This window comes from Salvelinus fontinalis, chromosome 8, assembly GCF_029448725.1.
Source record: "Salvelinus fontinalis isolate EN_2023a chromosome 8, ASM2944872v1, whole genome shotgun sequence".
Classification (NCBI taxonomy): Eukaryota; Metazoa; Chordata; class Actinopteri; order Salmoniformes; family Salmonidae; genus Salvelinus; species Salvelinus fontinalis.
In genome coordinates this window covers 5,011,993-5,030,464 of record NC_074672.1, presented here as the reverse complement: position 1 = coordinate 5,030,464, position 18,472 = coordinate 5,011,993, and the positions used below count along the sequence as shown (strand labels likewise).

Genomic DNA, 18,472 nt, shown 5'->3' with positions numbered 1-18,472 from the left:
AGCTCCGAGACAGGATTGTGTCGAGGCACAGATCTGGGGAAGGGTACCAAAACATTTCTGCAGCATTGAAGGTCCCTAAGAACACAGTGGACCACCAAGACTCTTCCGGCCAAACTGAGCAGTCAAGGGAAAAGGGCCTTGGTCAGGGAGGTGACCAAGAACCCGATGGTCACTCTGACAGAACTCCAGAGTTCCTCTGGGAAAACCTTCCAGAAGGACAACCATCGCCTGCAGCATTCTACCAATCCGGCCGAGTGGCCAGACAGAAGCCACTCCTCAGTAAAAGGCACGACAGCCCGCTTGGATTTTGCCAAAAGGCACCTAAAGGACTCAAAACCAAGAGAAACAAGATTCTCTGGTCTGATCAAGATTGAACACTTTGGTTCACCTTTCAACAAGACAACGACACTTAGCACACAACAAAGACAACGCAGGAGTTGCTTTGGGACAAGTCTCAATGTCCTTGAGTGGCTCAGCCAGGGCCCAGACTTGAACCCGATCGAACATCTCTGGAGAAACCTGAAACATCTCTGGAGAGACCAGCTTGAGAGGATCTGCAGAGAAGAATGGGAGAAACTCCCCAAATACAGATATGCCAAGCTTGTATAGCATCATACCCAAGAAGACTCAAAGTTTTAATCGCTGGCAAAGGTCCTTCAAAGTACAGAGTAAAGGGTCTGAATACTTATGGTAATGTATTTAAATTTCAAAAAGTGAAATTACATTACCCCCCCCAAAAAATGACCTGTTTTTGCTTTGTTATTATGGGGTATTGTGTGTAGATTGATGAGGGGGGGGAAACTATTTAATAAATTTTAGAATAAGGCTGTAACATAACAAAATGTGTAAAAAGTCTAGGGGTCTGAATACTTTCCAAATGCATTGTACAGGAGGACCCGTTTCAAATTATAAACTTAAACCGCTCAATACAGAATAACCGTGTGGCCGCAGTCCCTTGGAAATCGGTTGGGAACAATATACTTTGTATTTTATTCAGCTATGTTCAATTGTATACTTCTTACTATAAAATAATGCCACGGGAATTACAAGCACATCTTTCTGCTAAATGAACAAGTGTAGCCCACATTGCCAGATCAAGGCCTAACATAAGGACGACTCAGAATATGCTATTCTGTTCTTCTGAAATAGGCTACATTTTCTTCATATCATGTTTCTTTAGACCTGCCTAAAATAAATAGATTTACTGTGATGGTGTAGGCTATATTAAATAGATTTATTAGACATTTTAAAATGTAAATGTTCCAAAAGGTCTGCATCAGTGGCTTTTAGGCTATGCATGGAAGCCCGGAGATGCTAAAAGTGTTTATTAACAGTCGATTACCATCAGACCGGCAGTTATTTGCATTACCGACAACAGCCCTAGCCAGGCAAAAGAGGATGGGCTCCACCTCAAGAGTAAGATTTCTCAACAGGCAGTTTTCTCTTGCCATCATGGCTTGATCTTTGAAAGTTCAACCTGGGTTTTCATTAGTACTGTAGGTTGAGATGCATTTGTGGGGGGAAAAAACAGTATTATTACGGCATCAGTATCATTATTCACAATTGAGTGAACTTGTAGCATCTCCGTAAACTACCGATGTTAGATGATTCAAATGGGAAACTCAGGTGAGAAGAGAGCTCTTCACTGATGTCTAAATGGAAACCGTTGGGAGTAAGAAGTAAGCCAGCCTTGTCCGAGCCAGACAGCCCATAAGGGAACAGCCATGAGGCAGCTTGATGGACGTGACACCAGTCTGGAGTTGGAGTGCTCACCTTCTTCACGGTGCCCATGTGCTTTTTCTCAGTCTCCACCCTCCTCTTCAGTTCTTCCCTCATGGTGTCCTTCTCTGAGCAGATACCCAGGACCAGCTCCTGGTGCTTGTTGTTTTCATCCAGTAGCCTATAAGGTACAGCCACACAGACGCATGAACAGGGATGGAAATTGTATATGAAGTATGTTTATGTCCTTCAAAAGTACAAGATCTCTATTTTAAAAGCATAACAAGTTTGGGATATTTCAGCTTGTGATTGCAGAACGTGCATAAAAATATCATAGGATAATTCATCTATCCACAGAAAAGTCAGGGATATACAGTAGACCTACACTGGTATCATGTGAATGTTTACTTGGCACATAATATACCAAATTATAGCGACATACAACTTGTAAGAATATTTTTAAGATAAATACACCACAAGTACTAAAGGTCAAGAGGGAATTAACGATCAATGGAAATAGTGTTTTTTCTGTAAAAGGGAATTAATGATCAATGGGTCAGAGACATGGGAGGAATTTGTCTAGGCATTGAGCCTGAAACAAGATACTTGTTATCTCGCCATTGGCCAAGTTTTATTGCAAGGAATTCTAATTGGTCAACCACAGGCTAGGGTTGGGTTATAAAACTACGTCCTGTCCCTTTGTTCTGTAGAGAGAATCACTGAGGACGGGGGAGAATGAACATCTACCTCTCAGTATACCATCTATGATTTGTCCCCTTTGAATAAACCCATTTTCCTCCCCCTGATTTGCTTTGGGGTCTGTGTTATTGAAGAGTAACATAAAGTGCTAACAAACTTCATGACTTTGTTACACATCCCCATGGTATTTATTACCTTTTGATGGCCTTTTCCTGCTGCACATACTTGTACTGGATGCACTTCTCGAAAACCATCGGGGAGCCGTCCTGGTCAGACTGCATGCCATTTACATGGGATCCACCCTTGCGCCCCCCTCCCCCTCTCTCGGGCAGCTGGCAGGAGAATAACTCCTGCTCCAGCTCATCCAATAGGGACTCCTGGGAGACTGACCGCTGGATCTGAGTCATGAGCTTGCGGCTGCAGTCCGTGTCGTAGGGGCTGGGCGAAGAGTTGGTGTTCGTGCGGGCCATCGTTCGTGGACTGGAAAATCCAGGGTCTGCAAAGGCAGAGCTGGGTGTGGAGGGCGTGGCTGGGCTATTGGTGACTACTGAACCTTGAATGACGTTTTCCTTTGTGGGGGAGGGTTCCACGGAGCATTTGAGGAGGCCATCAACAACAGCTGGTTGAGATTCTGCGTCTCTGTTCGGAATAGAGGTTGAGCAGTCACCCACTCCAACTAGAATAGCGGGTGGAGATTCCACTGCCTTGCCCAGAAGCGACGACACGCTTTCTATCGTCACCTCCAAAACCGAGTTGGTGCTTTCCATTACCTCATCCAAGACCGAGAATGGACGTTCAGTTGTCCCATCTACAAGAGTTCTTGCGTCTTCCATTGAGGCTGCCCCAATGTCACAGCTAATGTCCACATTGACAGACTCCTCTCCACCCTCTTGCTGGCACTTTTTCTTCTTCTTGTGTTGTATCCCATCTCCCTCCAGACTCTCCTGTTCAACGTCATTCCCCCTTTCTGCACAGACCTCATTTTCCTCCATCGTTGTGTCACTCCTGTTGCTCCCTGATAACCTCTTCGGCAGGGAGTTGACCTCTGACCCCTGGGTCAGGTCTGAGGCAGAGGCTGGGTCAGACTGCTCCATGGTTTTCCTCAGCTTCACACCTGACAGAGAGAGACAGAGAGGGATGATGGGTAGAGAGAGATGAATGGGAATGAAAGTCTGACATCACTAACTAAGTAATATGAAACACTTCCAGCATAAATTGCACATATAGCCTAGGCCTAGAGGATACTAGAGGTCGACCGATTTCGAGTTTTCATAAAAATCGGAAATCGGTATTTTTGGGCACCGATTTGCCGATATACATATATTTTTTAACACCTTTATTTAACTAGGCAAGTCAGTTAAGAACACATTCTTATTTTCAATGACGGCCTAGGAACGAGGCAGAACGACAGATTTTTAACCTTGTCAGCTCAGGGTTCCAATCTTGCAACCTTACAGTTAACTAGTCCAATGCTCTAACACCTGATTACATTGCACTCCACGAGGAGCCTGCCTGTCACGCGAATGCAGTAAGCTAAGGTAAGTTGTTAGCTAGCATTAAATTTACCTTATAAAAAACAATCAATCAATGACTGTCATTGCTCCAATGTGTACTTAACCATAAACATCAACGCCTTTCTTAAAATCAATACACAAATATATATTTTTAAACCTGCATATTTAGCTAAAATAAATCCAGGTTAGCAGGCAATATTAACCAGGTGAAATTGTGTCATTTCTCTTGTGTTCATTGCACGCAGAGTCAGGGTATATGCAACAGTTTGGGCCGCCTGGCTCTTTGCGAACTAATTTGCCATAATTTTACGTAATTATGACATAACATTGAAGGTTGTGCAATGTAACAGGAATATTTAGACTCATGGATGCCACCCGTTAGATAAAATACGGAACGGAATAAACGTTTTGTTTTCGAGGTGATAGTTTCCGGATTAGTCAAAGGTATATGGTTTAGAGAGAAATAGTTGACGCGTTATAATTCCTGCAATAACTTGCGGCTGAACTTGAAAGGGGTTCCTTCGTTATTTTACCGTTCATGTCTTCCATAGAGAATGTCTCTTCAATTAAGATCTGTGTTTCGTGCAGGCTTAAAACACCTTAAAACGTTTTGATACCCGTGTAAATCTCACTAGGATAAGGTAACGTTTGTCAACATATTTTCATAAATCCACTCTACAAAAAAAATGATCTTCGCTTATATTTAGCCAATATTGATCAGAGTTACATTGTCCTATGGATATCTACACAGTTATAAAATTGGCACGGTGGTGTAAGCCTACACGAAACACAGACCTTATTTTAAGTGAATCTAAAAATATCCTATGGAATAAATTAAGGAACCGCTTTTCAGATTTTGCTAGAAGGTGTCATGGGAATTATGACTCGCACTTTGGTTGTCAATTCTTACCATGCCCATTATTAAAATAGGATTTCCTGCATATAGAAATTACAGTTTTTGTTTTCAACATTCTTCACAGGTAACTTAAACTCTATTTTTATTCAAACAGTTGAGAGTATTTGTCTCTTAAGCAGACTCTTCAGTATCATTGTCACTTCAGAGCTTTGTCTGAAGTGACAAATTAAGTTAAAATAAAAGTGTTCATCGTTCATTCAGTATTGTTGCAATTGTCATTATTACAAAAATGTGTGTGTGTGTATGATATATATATAAAACTTTTTTTTTTTTATCTTTTTTTTAATAAATCGGACGATTAATCGTTATCGGCTTTTTTTGTCCTCCAATAATCGGTATCGGCATTGAAAAATCATAATCGGTCAACCTCTAGAGGATACCCTTTGGAATTTGACAGGGCAGGAGGTAGGCTAATAGTTTTAATGGGACTTTTGCTTTAAATGGGACTAACACCACTTCCTTTTACAGTAACAGACAGCGATAATGATGCCACTTTAATTTCCTTCTTACCATTAACCCAGCTGGGCAAATCAGGGGTTCTACACAAACTTTTTCCACAGCACATGATTTGGTCACACCATTTTAAAAATAAATACAAATACAATTGATAATGACTTGGCCTGTGTCCCATAATGTGCCTGCATTCCATACACAACCTGATGTGCCTGCATTCCATACATAGCTAGCTAGCTAACGTCAACAGGTTAATGTCAACACACCATAGTCATGGGTCCACAAAATCAATCGAATGCTACCCTACTCATGACAAAAAAATCTGATTTGACATTGTAGTGGCTATCGCTGTTTTGGTTGTTTGTTTTTTGCTTAGTGACATTGCGAATATAATATTTTTGGTATTGCCACAACAATGCCAGAGTGCTGGGAGCTAACCAACCATGTTCAATGTTAACTAGCTAACATTAGGCTCTAACTAGAACAGCAAACGGCTCTGGGAAACAAATAATAAATGTCAGCTATCAGCTAGCTAGCTAACAGTACACTTTAGCTTGATGGGAAACCACTTTCTGTCAAAATTAGAAAACGTGTAATATCTGAAAATGTAGCTAGCTAACGCAGGACTATCTTAACCGTATACATCATCATGCATGATGGACGTGTCTCCCTGTCACGGATGCCATGCCACGGTCGCCCTTAGTTTGAAGATGTAATCCGGAGACAGGTGTTTTCTCCATCTCTTTTGCCATCATACTGAAATTCCACTGATTTCAAAACTTGATTCTCCAGAAAGTGGAAAGCAACACTTATGCAGCTTCACTACAAAATACTTTTTTTTTTTTTAAGCCGCGTTCGACAGGATTACCAACACAGACTGACAAACTCAAATAGACAAAAGCCATCTACGGCTGACCAATCCGAACTCCTCTCTCGGCACTCATTATCTCAGCCAATCATGGCTAGTGGGAAGATTGCTGACTTTTTCTATGGCTTAACCAACAAGGCTCGTAATTTATCAATTTTATTCGTATTTACAGATGGCATACAAGTTTGTTATTAAGGCACTTGAAAGTTCACATGTTGCAGAAGGCATTTCTGCAAAAAACTGCATTTTGATAAAAACATATGTTTTTACGTTCAAACGGCTCTCCATGGAAGTCGTGACTTGCGACATACGCCTAGTTTCCTGAATCGGGTCACATATAGGCCCTACACGCGCCGCACACAGCAGGGCTTGACATTCAGGTAAATTTGCCAGTGGCACACCGGGCCAGTGCCAAAAGAAAGCTACTGGCACAAATGACAAAAAAAAATACTGACACGAGTCAAGATCTGACAGGAAAGCCAATAATGCATTCATCATTTCAATAGCAGGTGATTTTGTCTTTCATTTGAGGGCTGAGAAAGTAGCCTATACAGGGTTCATACAGTCATTTGCAAGTCAAATTCACGCACTTACAATATATTCTTTAAAGCACTTAACCCTACAACCGCTGGGTGTCAAACTAATGAGCAGTCATTCTGACTGCAACATAACAGTGTAATTAAAGTATTTCAAATATGCTATAGCAAAAACAATAATTTGGTTGCTTTATGAAGGCCTTGAGAAACAGAATACGATTTGTATGTTACTGTAGGCTTTATGAGGGAAAAAAATGCAAGTGTTCAATCAAGGTTATTATTCATGGAGTGCCTTTGTTACAACTATGAAACAGAAAGCATGTGTTGGAAGATGGTAACAACTTATTTTTAATAACGACAAAATAACATTTTTAAAAACCAACCACGGTCAAAATACGGGCAGTCAAATGATGAAAACATCAGCAGCTTAAACATTATTATAAGCACTAAGTGGCCTTGATAAATAGTGAAACTCAACCCAAAATAAATAACGGCATTATAATGAATATACAGTACCAGTCAAAAACTAAACAAACCTACTAATTAAAGGGTTTTTCTTTATTTGTACTATTTTCTACATTGTAGAATAATAGTGAAGACATCAAAACTATGAAATAACACGTGACCCGATTCAGGAAACTAGGCTTATGAAACGTAAATTTAATTTTTATCAAAATGTTTTTGGGGGCAGAAATACCTTCTCGAACATGTGACCTTTCATGTGCCTTAATAACAAACTTGTATGCAATCTGAAAATACAAATACATTGTAAAATTACGAGCCTAGTTGGTTAAGCCACAGAAAAAGACAACAATCTTCCCGCTAGCCATGATTGGCTCAGATAATGAGTGGGCTGGACATGCCGAGGGATGAGTTTGGATTGGTCTGCCATTTAGCACGCTTCTGTCTATTTGAGCTGGTCAGTATGTATAATTAATCCGGTCTAACGCAACTTTTTTTTAAATGTATTGCGTAGTAAAAAAATTTAATAAAAAGACTCCACTACGCAAGTATCCATTTCAATAGAATGTCACTGCAACAACTGTTTCAGAGCACTCTTGTCTGAGTATGCCAGAGTACAGAATAACTGATGAATTTAAGAACACTCAACACCAGTTGAATATTGTGTGTGCCAGTAAACGTCGGCAAAAAAGCATAATTAAATTGTTGCGGGAATGTTAGCTAACTAACATTGAACCTATTTGGTTAACTTTAGCTAGCTATGACAATCAGTTTGTATTGCTAGTACTCTATGGATTAGGATTATGGTTCATTGTTCAGCTAGCATGTCTAAACGAAAGACTCCACTTCGCCAGATGATTACATGACCCATCAAATTAGCCAGGTGTGTATGACGGTGATTACAGCGATCTGGAATGTCTTTCAGCATCCGTAGAACACGCCGGACTCTCCTTCACAAATCATACAAGGAGAATGGTCTAATGCCTCCCATCAAACAACTAAACTCAGCAACAAAAGAAACATCCCTTTTCAGGACCCTGTCTTTCAAAGATAATTTGTAAAAATCCTAATACCTTCACAAATCATTGTAAAGGTTTTAAACACTGTTTATGGTTCATTGAACAAGCATGGGAAACAATTAATTAACATGCACCTGTGGAACGGTCATTAAGACACAAACAGCTTACAGACGGTAGGCAATTAAAAGGTCACAGTTATGAAAACTTAGGACACCAAATAGGCCTTTCTACTGACTCTGAAAAACACCAAAAGAAAGATGAGGACTGCAGATGTGGCCAGGGCAATAAATTGCCATGTCCGTATTGTGAGACGCCTAAGACAGAGCTACAGGGAGACAGGACGGAAGCTGATCGTCCTCGCAGTGGCAGACCACATATAACAAACACCTGCACAGGATCGGTACATCCGAAATTCACACCTGCAGGACGGGTACAGGATGGCAACAACAACTGCCCGAGTTACACCAGGAATGGTCAGATTCGCGTTTATCGTCGAAGGAATGAACGTTACACCGAGGCCTGTACTCTGGAGCGGGATCGATTTGGAGGTGGAGGGTCCGTCATGGTCTGGGGCGGTGTGTCACAGCATCATCGGACTGAGCTTGTTGTCATTGCAGGCAATCTCAACACTGTGCGTTACAGGGAAGACATCCTCCTCCCTCATGTGGTATCCTTCCTGCAGGCTCATCCTGACGTGAATCTCCAGCATGACAATGCCACCAGCCATACTGCTCATTCTGTGCGTGATTTCCTGCAAGACAGGAATGTCAGTGTTCTGCCATGGCCAGCGAAGAGCCCGGATCTCAATCACATTGAGCACATCTGGGACCTGTTGGATCGGAGGGTGAGGACTAGGGCCATTCCACCCAGAAATGTCCAGGAACTTGCAGGTGCATTAGTGGGAACTTGCAGGTACATCTCACTACAAGAACTGTAAAAATCTGGTGCAGTCCATGAGGAGGACATGTACTGCAGTATTTAATGCAGCTGGTGGCCACACCAGATAGTGACTGTTACTTTTGACCTTTGTTCAGGGAGACATTCAATTTCTGTTAGTCACATGTCTTTGGAACTTGTTCACTTTATGTCTCAGTTGTTGAATCTGGTTATGTTCAAATAGTTTGCTGACAGTAAACGCAGTTGACAGTGAGAGGATAATTCTTTTTTTGCTGAGTTTATATATTAGATAATGCAATAGTGTTACCAGGACGCCACCCAGGACAAACACTTTGGTGGAAAGCTGCTGCCATCCCATGTGACAAAAGCAGCAGTGTGGCGTCTCTACAAGGAATCGATAACAACTAGGGTTGCAAAGGGTCAGAAACTTTCTTGTAAAACTTGTAAATTTTCTGAATATATCTATTATTATATATTATTTTAGTTAAGCCCGGGAATTTGGGGAATTTTACTTAAATTCATTTTAAAAAGTTAGATTACAACATTGAACCTTTTTTGTGGAATAAACAAGGCAATTCTAGGTCTTCTAGCATATTTTGGTTAACCTATCCACTATTCAAAGTAATTGCAACCCTCTGCATGCACAGTGCATTCTTCCATCACATGTGTAGTGCACTCTTCCATCACATGTACAGCTGATTCTCAAGATCTTGCACACTAATGAGATGCTATTGAGCCCACACTACTACAGTCGTGGCCAAAAGTTTTGAGAATGACACAAATATTAATTTCCATAAAGTTTGCTGCTTCAGTGTCTTTAGATATTTTTGTCAGATGTTACTATGGAATACTGAAGTATAATTACAAGTAGAGGTCGACCGATTAATCGGAATGGCCGAATAATTAGGGCCGATTTTGGACACCGATTTTGCCGATAATATTATTATTATTTAATTTTTTTACACCTTTATTTAACTAGGCAAGTCAGTTAATAACACATTCTTATTTTCGATGATGGCCTAGGAACGGTGGGTTAACTGCCTTGTTCAGGGGCAGAACGACAGATTTTTACCTTGTCAGCTCAGGGATTCAATCTTGCAACATTGCGGTTAACTAGTCCAATGTTCTAACCACCTGCCTCACGAGGAGCCCGCCTGTTACGCGAATGCAGTAAGAAGCCAAGGTAAGTTGCTAGCTAGCATTAAACTTATTTTAGAAAAAACAATCAATCAATCATAATCACTAGTTATAACTACACATGGTTGATGATATTACTAGTTTATCTAGCGAGTCCTGCGTTGGAAATAATCGATGCAATGCGCATTTGCGAAAAAGGACTGTAGTTGCTCCAACGTGTACCTAACCATAAACATCAATACCTTTCTTAAAATCAATACACAGAAGTATATATTTTTAAACCTGCATATTTAGCTAAAAGAAATCCAGGTAAGCAGGCAATATTAACCAGGTGAAATTGTGTCACTTCTCTTGCGTTCATTGCACGCAGAGTCAGGGTATATGCGACAGTTTGGGTTGCCTGGCTCATTGCGAACTAATTTGCCAGAATTTTACGTAATTATGACATAACATTGAAGGTTGTGCAATGTAACAGCAATATTTAGACTTATGGATGCCACCCGTTAGATAAAATACGGAACGGTTCCGTATTTCACTGAAAGAATAAACGTTTTGTTTTTGAGATGATAGTTTCCGGATTCGACCATATTAATTTCTGTGTGTTATTATGTTATAATTAAGTCTATGATTTGATAGAGCAGTCTGACTGAGCGATGGTAGGCACCAGCAGGCTCGTAAGCATTCATTCAAACAGCACTTTACTGCGTTTGCCAGCAGCTCTTCGCAATGCTTCAAGCATTGCGCTGTTTATGACTTCAAGCCTATCAACTCCCGAGATTAGGCTGGTGTAACCGATGTGAAATGGCTAGCTAGTTAGCGGGGTGCGTGCTAATAGCGTTTCAAACGTCACTCGCTCTGAGACTTGGAGTAGTTGTTCCCCTTACTCTGCATGGGTAACGCTGCTTCGAGGGTGGCTGTTGTCGATGTGTTCCTGGTTCGAGCCCAGGTAGCGGCGAGGAGAGGGATGGAAGCTATACTGTTACACTGGCAATACTAAAGTGCCTATAAGAACATCCAATAGTCAAAGGTATATGAAATACAAATCGTATAGAGAGAAATGGTCCTATAATTCCTATAATAACTACAACCTAAAACTTCTTACCTGGGAATATTGAAGACTCGTGTTAAAAGGAACCACCAGCTTTCATATGTTCTCATGTTCTGAGCAAGGAACTTAAACATTAGCTTTCTTACATGGCACATATTGCACTTTTACTTTCTTCTCCAACACTTTGTTTTTGCATTATTTAAACCAAATTGAACATGTTTCATTATTTATTTGTGGCTAAATTGATTTTATTGATGTATTATATTAAGTAAAAATAACTGTTCATTCAGTATTGTTGTAATTGTCATTATTACAAACAAAAAAAATAATAAAACATTTAATCGGCCGATTAATCGGTATCGACTTTTTTTGGTCCTCCAATAAATCGGTATCGGTGTTGAAAAATCATAATCGGTCGACCTCTACTCACAACAGCACCAAAGCTAACTGGCCAACGCTGGCTAGCTATTTCCAGACAAATGAGAGAACACCTCACTCTGACCATTTTACTGACACCAGTCACATTCAACGGGTGTTGAGCACTCGTAAATTCATTATTCTGCACTCTGGTACACTCAGACGAGAGTGCCCTGAAATCAGAGTAGATAGCCAGAGCGAATTTACAAAAGCACCCGAGTGTCCAGCTAAGAATGACAGGAATAATGAAGTCAATAAACATTGGGTAGTTAGTTAGATAGTTAATACACTGGCAAGTTTGATGTATAAGTAGCCAACTAACTTTAGCTAACAACATATCGGTACATACTGCTGTAATGATACGCTATGTTGTTCGTAAGTACAGCGTAGCTAACAAATTGTCAGCCAATATAACGTGAAAGGTAAATTATTGTTAAAGTCATTAATTTATTACATTGCTCAACATGTTCTTAACATTTCTTATAATAGGTTAAAGCAATGAATGTGTCCCCTCTTGTTGTACTTCCGCTGCATATTGTCCTCCGTTTTCTTCAAATCTGAAAACGTTGTGAAGGCACGCCCATTTTCTTAAGCATTGCATTATGGGCCCTAAAAGCACGGAAAGTGTCCACTGTTGATATACTTCGTATTTTGGCGAATTTAGTACGACATCCGGGAACTTTTTGTATACTAACTATATCCATACTATGACCAATAAGCATACTATATACTCAATTTACGTCACAAACAGTATGGTTAGTATGAGTATTCGAACACAACTTAAGTATTTTGGAACCCCATGACTGAAGGTCCTCTAGAAAAGGATGTGGGCAGTGTTAATTCAAGATTTACATTTACATTTTAAGTCATTTAGCAGACGCTCTTATCCAGAGCGACTTACAAATTGGAAAGTTCATACATATTCATCCTTCAAGATGGCACGAGTTCCATATAACTAGGATTCTTGTAATGACTCTGCCTGTGTCAAAAGTCAATAACGTAACTTAGCTACATACACTATATAACAAGTACAACCAACGTTTGTATACAAGCCTATCTACCTTAAAAAGCTGCAGGTGGATAGACAGCTTACGTTAGCTAGCTCATATGCTGCGTTTAGAACAACTGGGAACTCGGAAACATACGAAATCATGACGTCGGTGGTCTTCAGGTCGGAGAGTCGGAGCTCTAGAAATTGGCCCGAGTTGGGTTAACGTTCAAAAGATTTTTCCTAGTCGGAGTTCGTTTTTTCCCCGAGTTCCCAGTTGTTTTGAATGTGGCAATATGATGCATAGCTGGTATTCTGGCTAGCGCAAGTCATATTGAATGCCATATCTATTGAATATTGATGTTGAAGTCATTTTATATCTAGTAATAATACAACGACCAATAGAAATAGCTAGCTAAAAACATCTAGCAAGTTAGCTTACGTTACCTAGCTAACGTTAGCTAACGATTGCTAGCTAAACAACGCGTTAGCTACCACTAAAATGTATTCTGTTAAGTAGACAGAAAATAAGATACATTGATAGTTGGCATTGCAAATACCCACCTTATATGATATATCCATTTTGTAAGGTTCCGATGTTACAAAAAAATCGACACTTTCCTTGACAGCTGATCCAGCTCAGCTGGTTACCCCCAACAAGTCGCTAAGGTGACAGTAGCACCAGAGACGGAAAAGATAACGAGACACCCCTCACGCTTTTCCCCCAGTTTTTTTTCTGGTTGAATTAAAGTCAATGAACTAAGTAGACCAACCCGGAAGTGACAATCGTAAAAGTCCCGAGGGAACTATTGACCACTATACTACGACCACGTGAAGGTCCTATCTTCATTAGTCCACCATCTTTGGTGACACATCAACAAATATGGCCACTGCAGGAAAGATCCTTGCTAGATTGAAGTGAACGGGAAGATGGCGGAAGTGGATGCTGAGTTCGAATTAAGCAGCGCGTCGAGTAAATTTGGTGAAGACGAATGTTGTGAATCGACAACAGAAGTAGCGAAAACTGGAACTAAAAGGAAATTGTCTAAAATTGGTTAGAGGATACGTGTCTAAATGATAATGAATCGCTTCTTGTTGCGATGCGTTTGTTGAGTAAGGATGCATATGTGGGAAACCCGTTTGAGGTGTCAAATGGTGAAGTATGGAAAAGTGGAGTCTATCAGAGTGACCAGGAGTGGTCTTATTTTGATTAACTGTATTCATGAAGAACAGAGGAAGATTGCATTGGGCAAAAGAATCTGGAAAACAGAAGTTGTGTTTTGAACTTCGGAAGAGAGCACCCGTCCAGTGGTGTAAAAATACTTTCAAGTACTACTTAAGTCGTTTTTTGAGGTATCTGTATTTTACTTTACTATTTATATTTCTTACAACTTTTACTCCACTACGTTCCTTAAGAAAATAATGTACTTTCTACTCCATACATTTTCCCTGACACCCAAAAGTACTAGTTACATTTTGAATGCTTAGCAGGACAGGAATTCATGCACTTATACACAAACTACCTGGTCATCCCTACTGCATCTGATCTGGCGGACTGACTAAACACAAATGCTTTGTTTGTAAATTATGTCTGAGTGTTGGAGTGTGCCCCCTGGCTATCTGTAAATGTTTTGTTTTTTTAAATAAAGATTTGTGTTGTCTGGTTTGCTTAATACAAAGAATTTGAAATTATTTGTACTTTTGATACTTAAGTATATTTAAAACCAAATACATTTAGACTTTTAATCGAGTAGTAATTTACTGGGTGACAAACTTTTATTTTAGTCATTTTCTATTACGCTATCTTTACATTTCCTCAAGTATGACAATTGGGTACTTTTTTTCCACCACTGCACACGTCAAATTAGTCATCTCCGGGTTGACGACATATGTTCGGGTTGAATAACTGAAAATAATTCCTGGTGAGGTTGGTGCCCAGTGTCTGACCCGGTGGGTGAATGGAGACAAATAAGAAAGTCTGTCGGTCCTGTTGTTTTTTTTATAAAGAGCAAATACCTACACATGTGAAGTGAACAGTGTGATGAACCCATCATCGTTGCAGTAAATGAGTATCAAACATCTAAAGAACAATAAATACCCAGGTATTGATGGAATTACGTCAGAATTTTGCAAGGTATTTTTAGAGAGACTTAAAAACAATGTTCTCCCGTCTACAATGAATCAGGGTTTAGTATCACTGATCCCTAAGCCTAAAAAATAAATGCTTCTCATTGATAACTGCCGTCCAATTTGTCTTCTTAGTAATGACTATAAGATATTAGCCTACCTACTTGCAAAGAGAATAAAGAAGTCCTGGATTCAATCATTGATGAAACACAGTCATATCTCTAACAATATCAGATTAGTACAATACATAATTGATTACTCAGATCTAATATGTTATTGATGTAAACAATATGTAACAATATCTGTTGGTCCGTGGTGTGTAGTGAGGAGCAAACACACTGCACTTGACACATTTATGAAATTGCTTATTCCAGTTGCTAATAAGCATGCACCCACTAATAAAATGACTGTAAATACTGGAATTGAAAAATGTTATAGTTTAGGGATGAGGCAAAATGAATGGCAAATAAGTCTGGCTGCTCAACCGATTGGCCAACCTTTTGCAAATTGAGAAATCATCTGACTAAGCTGAATAAAAAGAATAAGAAACTACACTATGAAACAAAGATAAATTAAATAAAGAATGCTAGTAAAAAGCTATGGAACACCTTAAATTAAGTTCTGGGGAAAAAGGCAAACTCAGCTCCATCATTCATTGAATCAGATGGCTTATTCATCACAAAACCAACTGATATTTTCAACTACTTTAATGATTTTTTCATTGGCAAGATTAGAAAACTTAGGCATGACATGCCAGCAACAAATGCTGACACTACACATCCAAGTATATCGGACCAAATTATGAAAGACAAGCATTGCAATTTTAAATTCCAAAAGTTAGTGTGAAAGACGTGAACAAATTATTGTTGTCTGTCAACAATGACAAGCCACCGGGGTCTGACAACTTAGATGGAATGTTACTGAGGATAATAGCGGACGATATTGCCACTCTTATTTGCCATATCTTCAATTTAATCCTACTAGAATGTGTGTGCCCCCAGGCTTGGAAGGAAGCTAAAGCCAATCCTCTACCTAAGAATAGTTAAGCCCCCTTTACCGGCTCAAATGGCTGACCAATCAGCCTGTTACCAACCCCTTAGTAAACTTTTGGAAAAAATGGTGTTTGAGCAGATACAATGCTATTTCACAGTAAACAAATTGACAACAAACTTTCAGCATGCTTATAGAGAAGGACATTCAACAAGCACAGCACTTACACAAATGACTGATGATTGGCTGAGAGAAATTGATGATAAAAAGATTGTGGGGGGCTGTTTTGTTAGACTTCAGTGAAGCTTTTGACATTATCGATCAGAGTCTGCTGCTGGTGTCGTGGAAATATTCAGTCAATAATAATTCTCAAATAGCGGAGCATGTGCGCTCAAATAGACTTTTATTACAATATAACAAAAGCCAAGTTGATTCATGAAGCAACTCCCTTTCCAATCTTGGCACAGACTTCTTATACATTTTTTCCTCCTTACGTCATACCTATAGTAACTCCTCTTAATGACTCATCCCCTCTGGCATTTAGCCACCATTATCTTATTGCCTTGCACTAAGTTAAGTTTGGTTTCACATTAGAGCATGGAACCCAGAGCCACAGAAATAGTTCAAATAAACAGACATGTTTTCGACTAAGACAGGTGCATACATGTAGGATCCTAGCAACAGTCTTAGGTACTTTACAGAAATAACCAGACATGTCATCCTGTTAACTCCCCTGAAAGGGACACCCATGTTCTGAAAAAACCTAAGATGTGTAACCATAGCAACAATACATGGTAGGCCATAACACAGTTACAGGAATAACCAGTCATGTCCACACCCCACTCAGGTGCATGTCTAATGGTGTCTAATGACCGAGCACATATAGAGTGCACCCATCTTACTAGCTCTTCTACAATTAATAATTAACACACATGGAAAATTCTCAATATATCCCTCCTCTGGAGCTAAAAAGCCCCATACCTTATAATTTACCCCAGTACAAGTGAGAAAGGAAGCACCTCAGCCCGCCCTTTCTCATTCGTACAAGAGGAGGCAGGACCAAACAAATGTCCTCCCAAAGCTAGAAAAAAGTATAAGATCCCTCCTCAAGCCAATTATCCTTTAACATACAGTGTAAAAGCATATGCATGCATTTCTCAGCCTTGCCCGAGAGTTTTAGTTATGTAAAATAAAAACAATAAAAACATAGAAAATACTAAACCAAACCTCATCAACCCGTATAATGTTGTTGTTATTAATATGACACCTAAACATACGGCCCTCCCACACAGACAACTCTCTAACAACTATTTGGTCTATAATGAAAAGACCTGTTAAAGGAATAAGGGCATGGCCCGTGGACTCTTGTAACCAGAAAACCCTATGTCACATGTCTAGGAGATCATATTAACAGAAGGTCAAAACTTCATTTATAGTATCATCCATATTTACTAAACACACTCTTTATCACAACACAATGGGCAATCACCCCTTTGATACAATGCACAAAGGTTCAATATGATGATAATGTCCATCCCCTTCTGTTCAGTCTTTTGAGCACCACTTACATTGGTTGACACCTGTGATCAGGATTAGGATCCTCATTATCCTGACATAGTCCGGAACTGGATATATGTCAGGAAGTTCAACATCTATTACATTCTATAACAATTGATGTCGTTCTTGATAGGTACGACAACTCCATCCTCCCCCTGTAGCTACACCCCATAGGCATTCCGGATTACCAAATGGACAGTGCAACGGTCCACCTTTAAGTATTGCATGGTTTTCCACTTTAGTCAGTGTATTGTCCAGGAGCTCCAAAAACAGGGTACACCTCCACGACTGGGTCGGTAATGACAGTTTGTACAGTCATCTGTTTTACTGTGGTTTGGATGAGGAGAGATTTCAGTAAAGGTCAAACATAACAGAATACAACACCCATCACCACTAATGCTATGCCTATCATGATTGACATATTTGTAAACATTGCACCCCATTTTCCCAGGATTGAGTCCAACCAGTCCCAGGCATGGGGATCATGTCCAGCATTGTCCTTAACTTACTGTCGCAGTCCTTTCAGGTTGATCATTGCTTTAGTGAAAGAACCATCTGGGGCAGTGTTATTGGGGATGAAGGTGCAGCATTCATATCCAAACATAACACAAACCCCACCTTTCTCTGCCAAGAGCCATTTTAAAGCTTGCCTGTTCTGCCATGTTATTTTGCTAGTGGCCTGTACTTGTTCTCCCAAAGCGGTCAATGCAAAGTCTGTATAGTTAATTAATCTTTGTTGGTTATAGTAAATGTCATTTATCCATTCAAGGTTTTTGTTTGGGGATGTCCAAAGAAATATTGATTCAAATCCTGACTTAACTCATCTCTGGCTTTGTATTCCTTTTGGATTCCTCTAGGTTGGCCTATTGCATCCAAATAGACCTTGGGGTCAGACTTATTTTCTCTCCTTTCTCTATGTTTTGTACTTTGTGGCTTAGCATTACTGGGTTTCCATTTAATGATAGTTATCTGTTGAATCAACCTAATCCTTGCACAAAGGCCTGTCCATCCTTTTGGTAATGCTGCCCTTAATCTCTTCCCTTCACATATCCAGAAGAAATCTGCCACTACCACTGTCTGTTCTTCATATGGTGCAATTAATGGTAGTGCTAGAGTTCGATTGCA

General features: G+C 39.9%; 1 protein-coding gene across 2 annotated transcripts in view; it reads right to left on the bottom strand.

Moving 5' to 3' along the window:
- The window catches only part of ccdc186 (coiled-coil domain-containing protein 186), a 99,169-nt gene extending 85,557 nt beyond the window's left edge, over window positions 1-13,612 (bottom strand). Inside the window, exons 1-3 of one of the 2 annotated variants that reach the window (XM_055930800.1) lie at window positions 13,238-13,612; window positions 2,614-3,532; window positions 1,774-1,900 (exon numbers count right to left, since the gene is read on the bottom strand). In XM_055930800.1, coding sequence (XP_055786775.1) covers window positions 1,774-1,900; window positions 2,614-3,512 — 1,026 coding nt within the window. In that variant the 5' untranslated portion in view covers window positions 3,513-3,532; window positions 13,238-13,612. The remainder of the gene's footprint in view (window positions 1-1,773; window positions 1,901-2,613; window positions 3,533-13,237) is intronic. The other variant, XM_055930798.1, reaches the window with a different exon arrangement.
- Window positions 13,613-18,472: the final 4,860 nt, after the last annotated feature.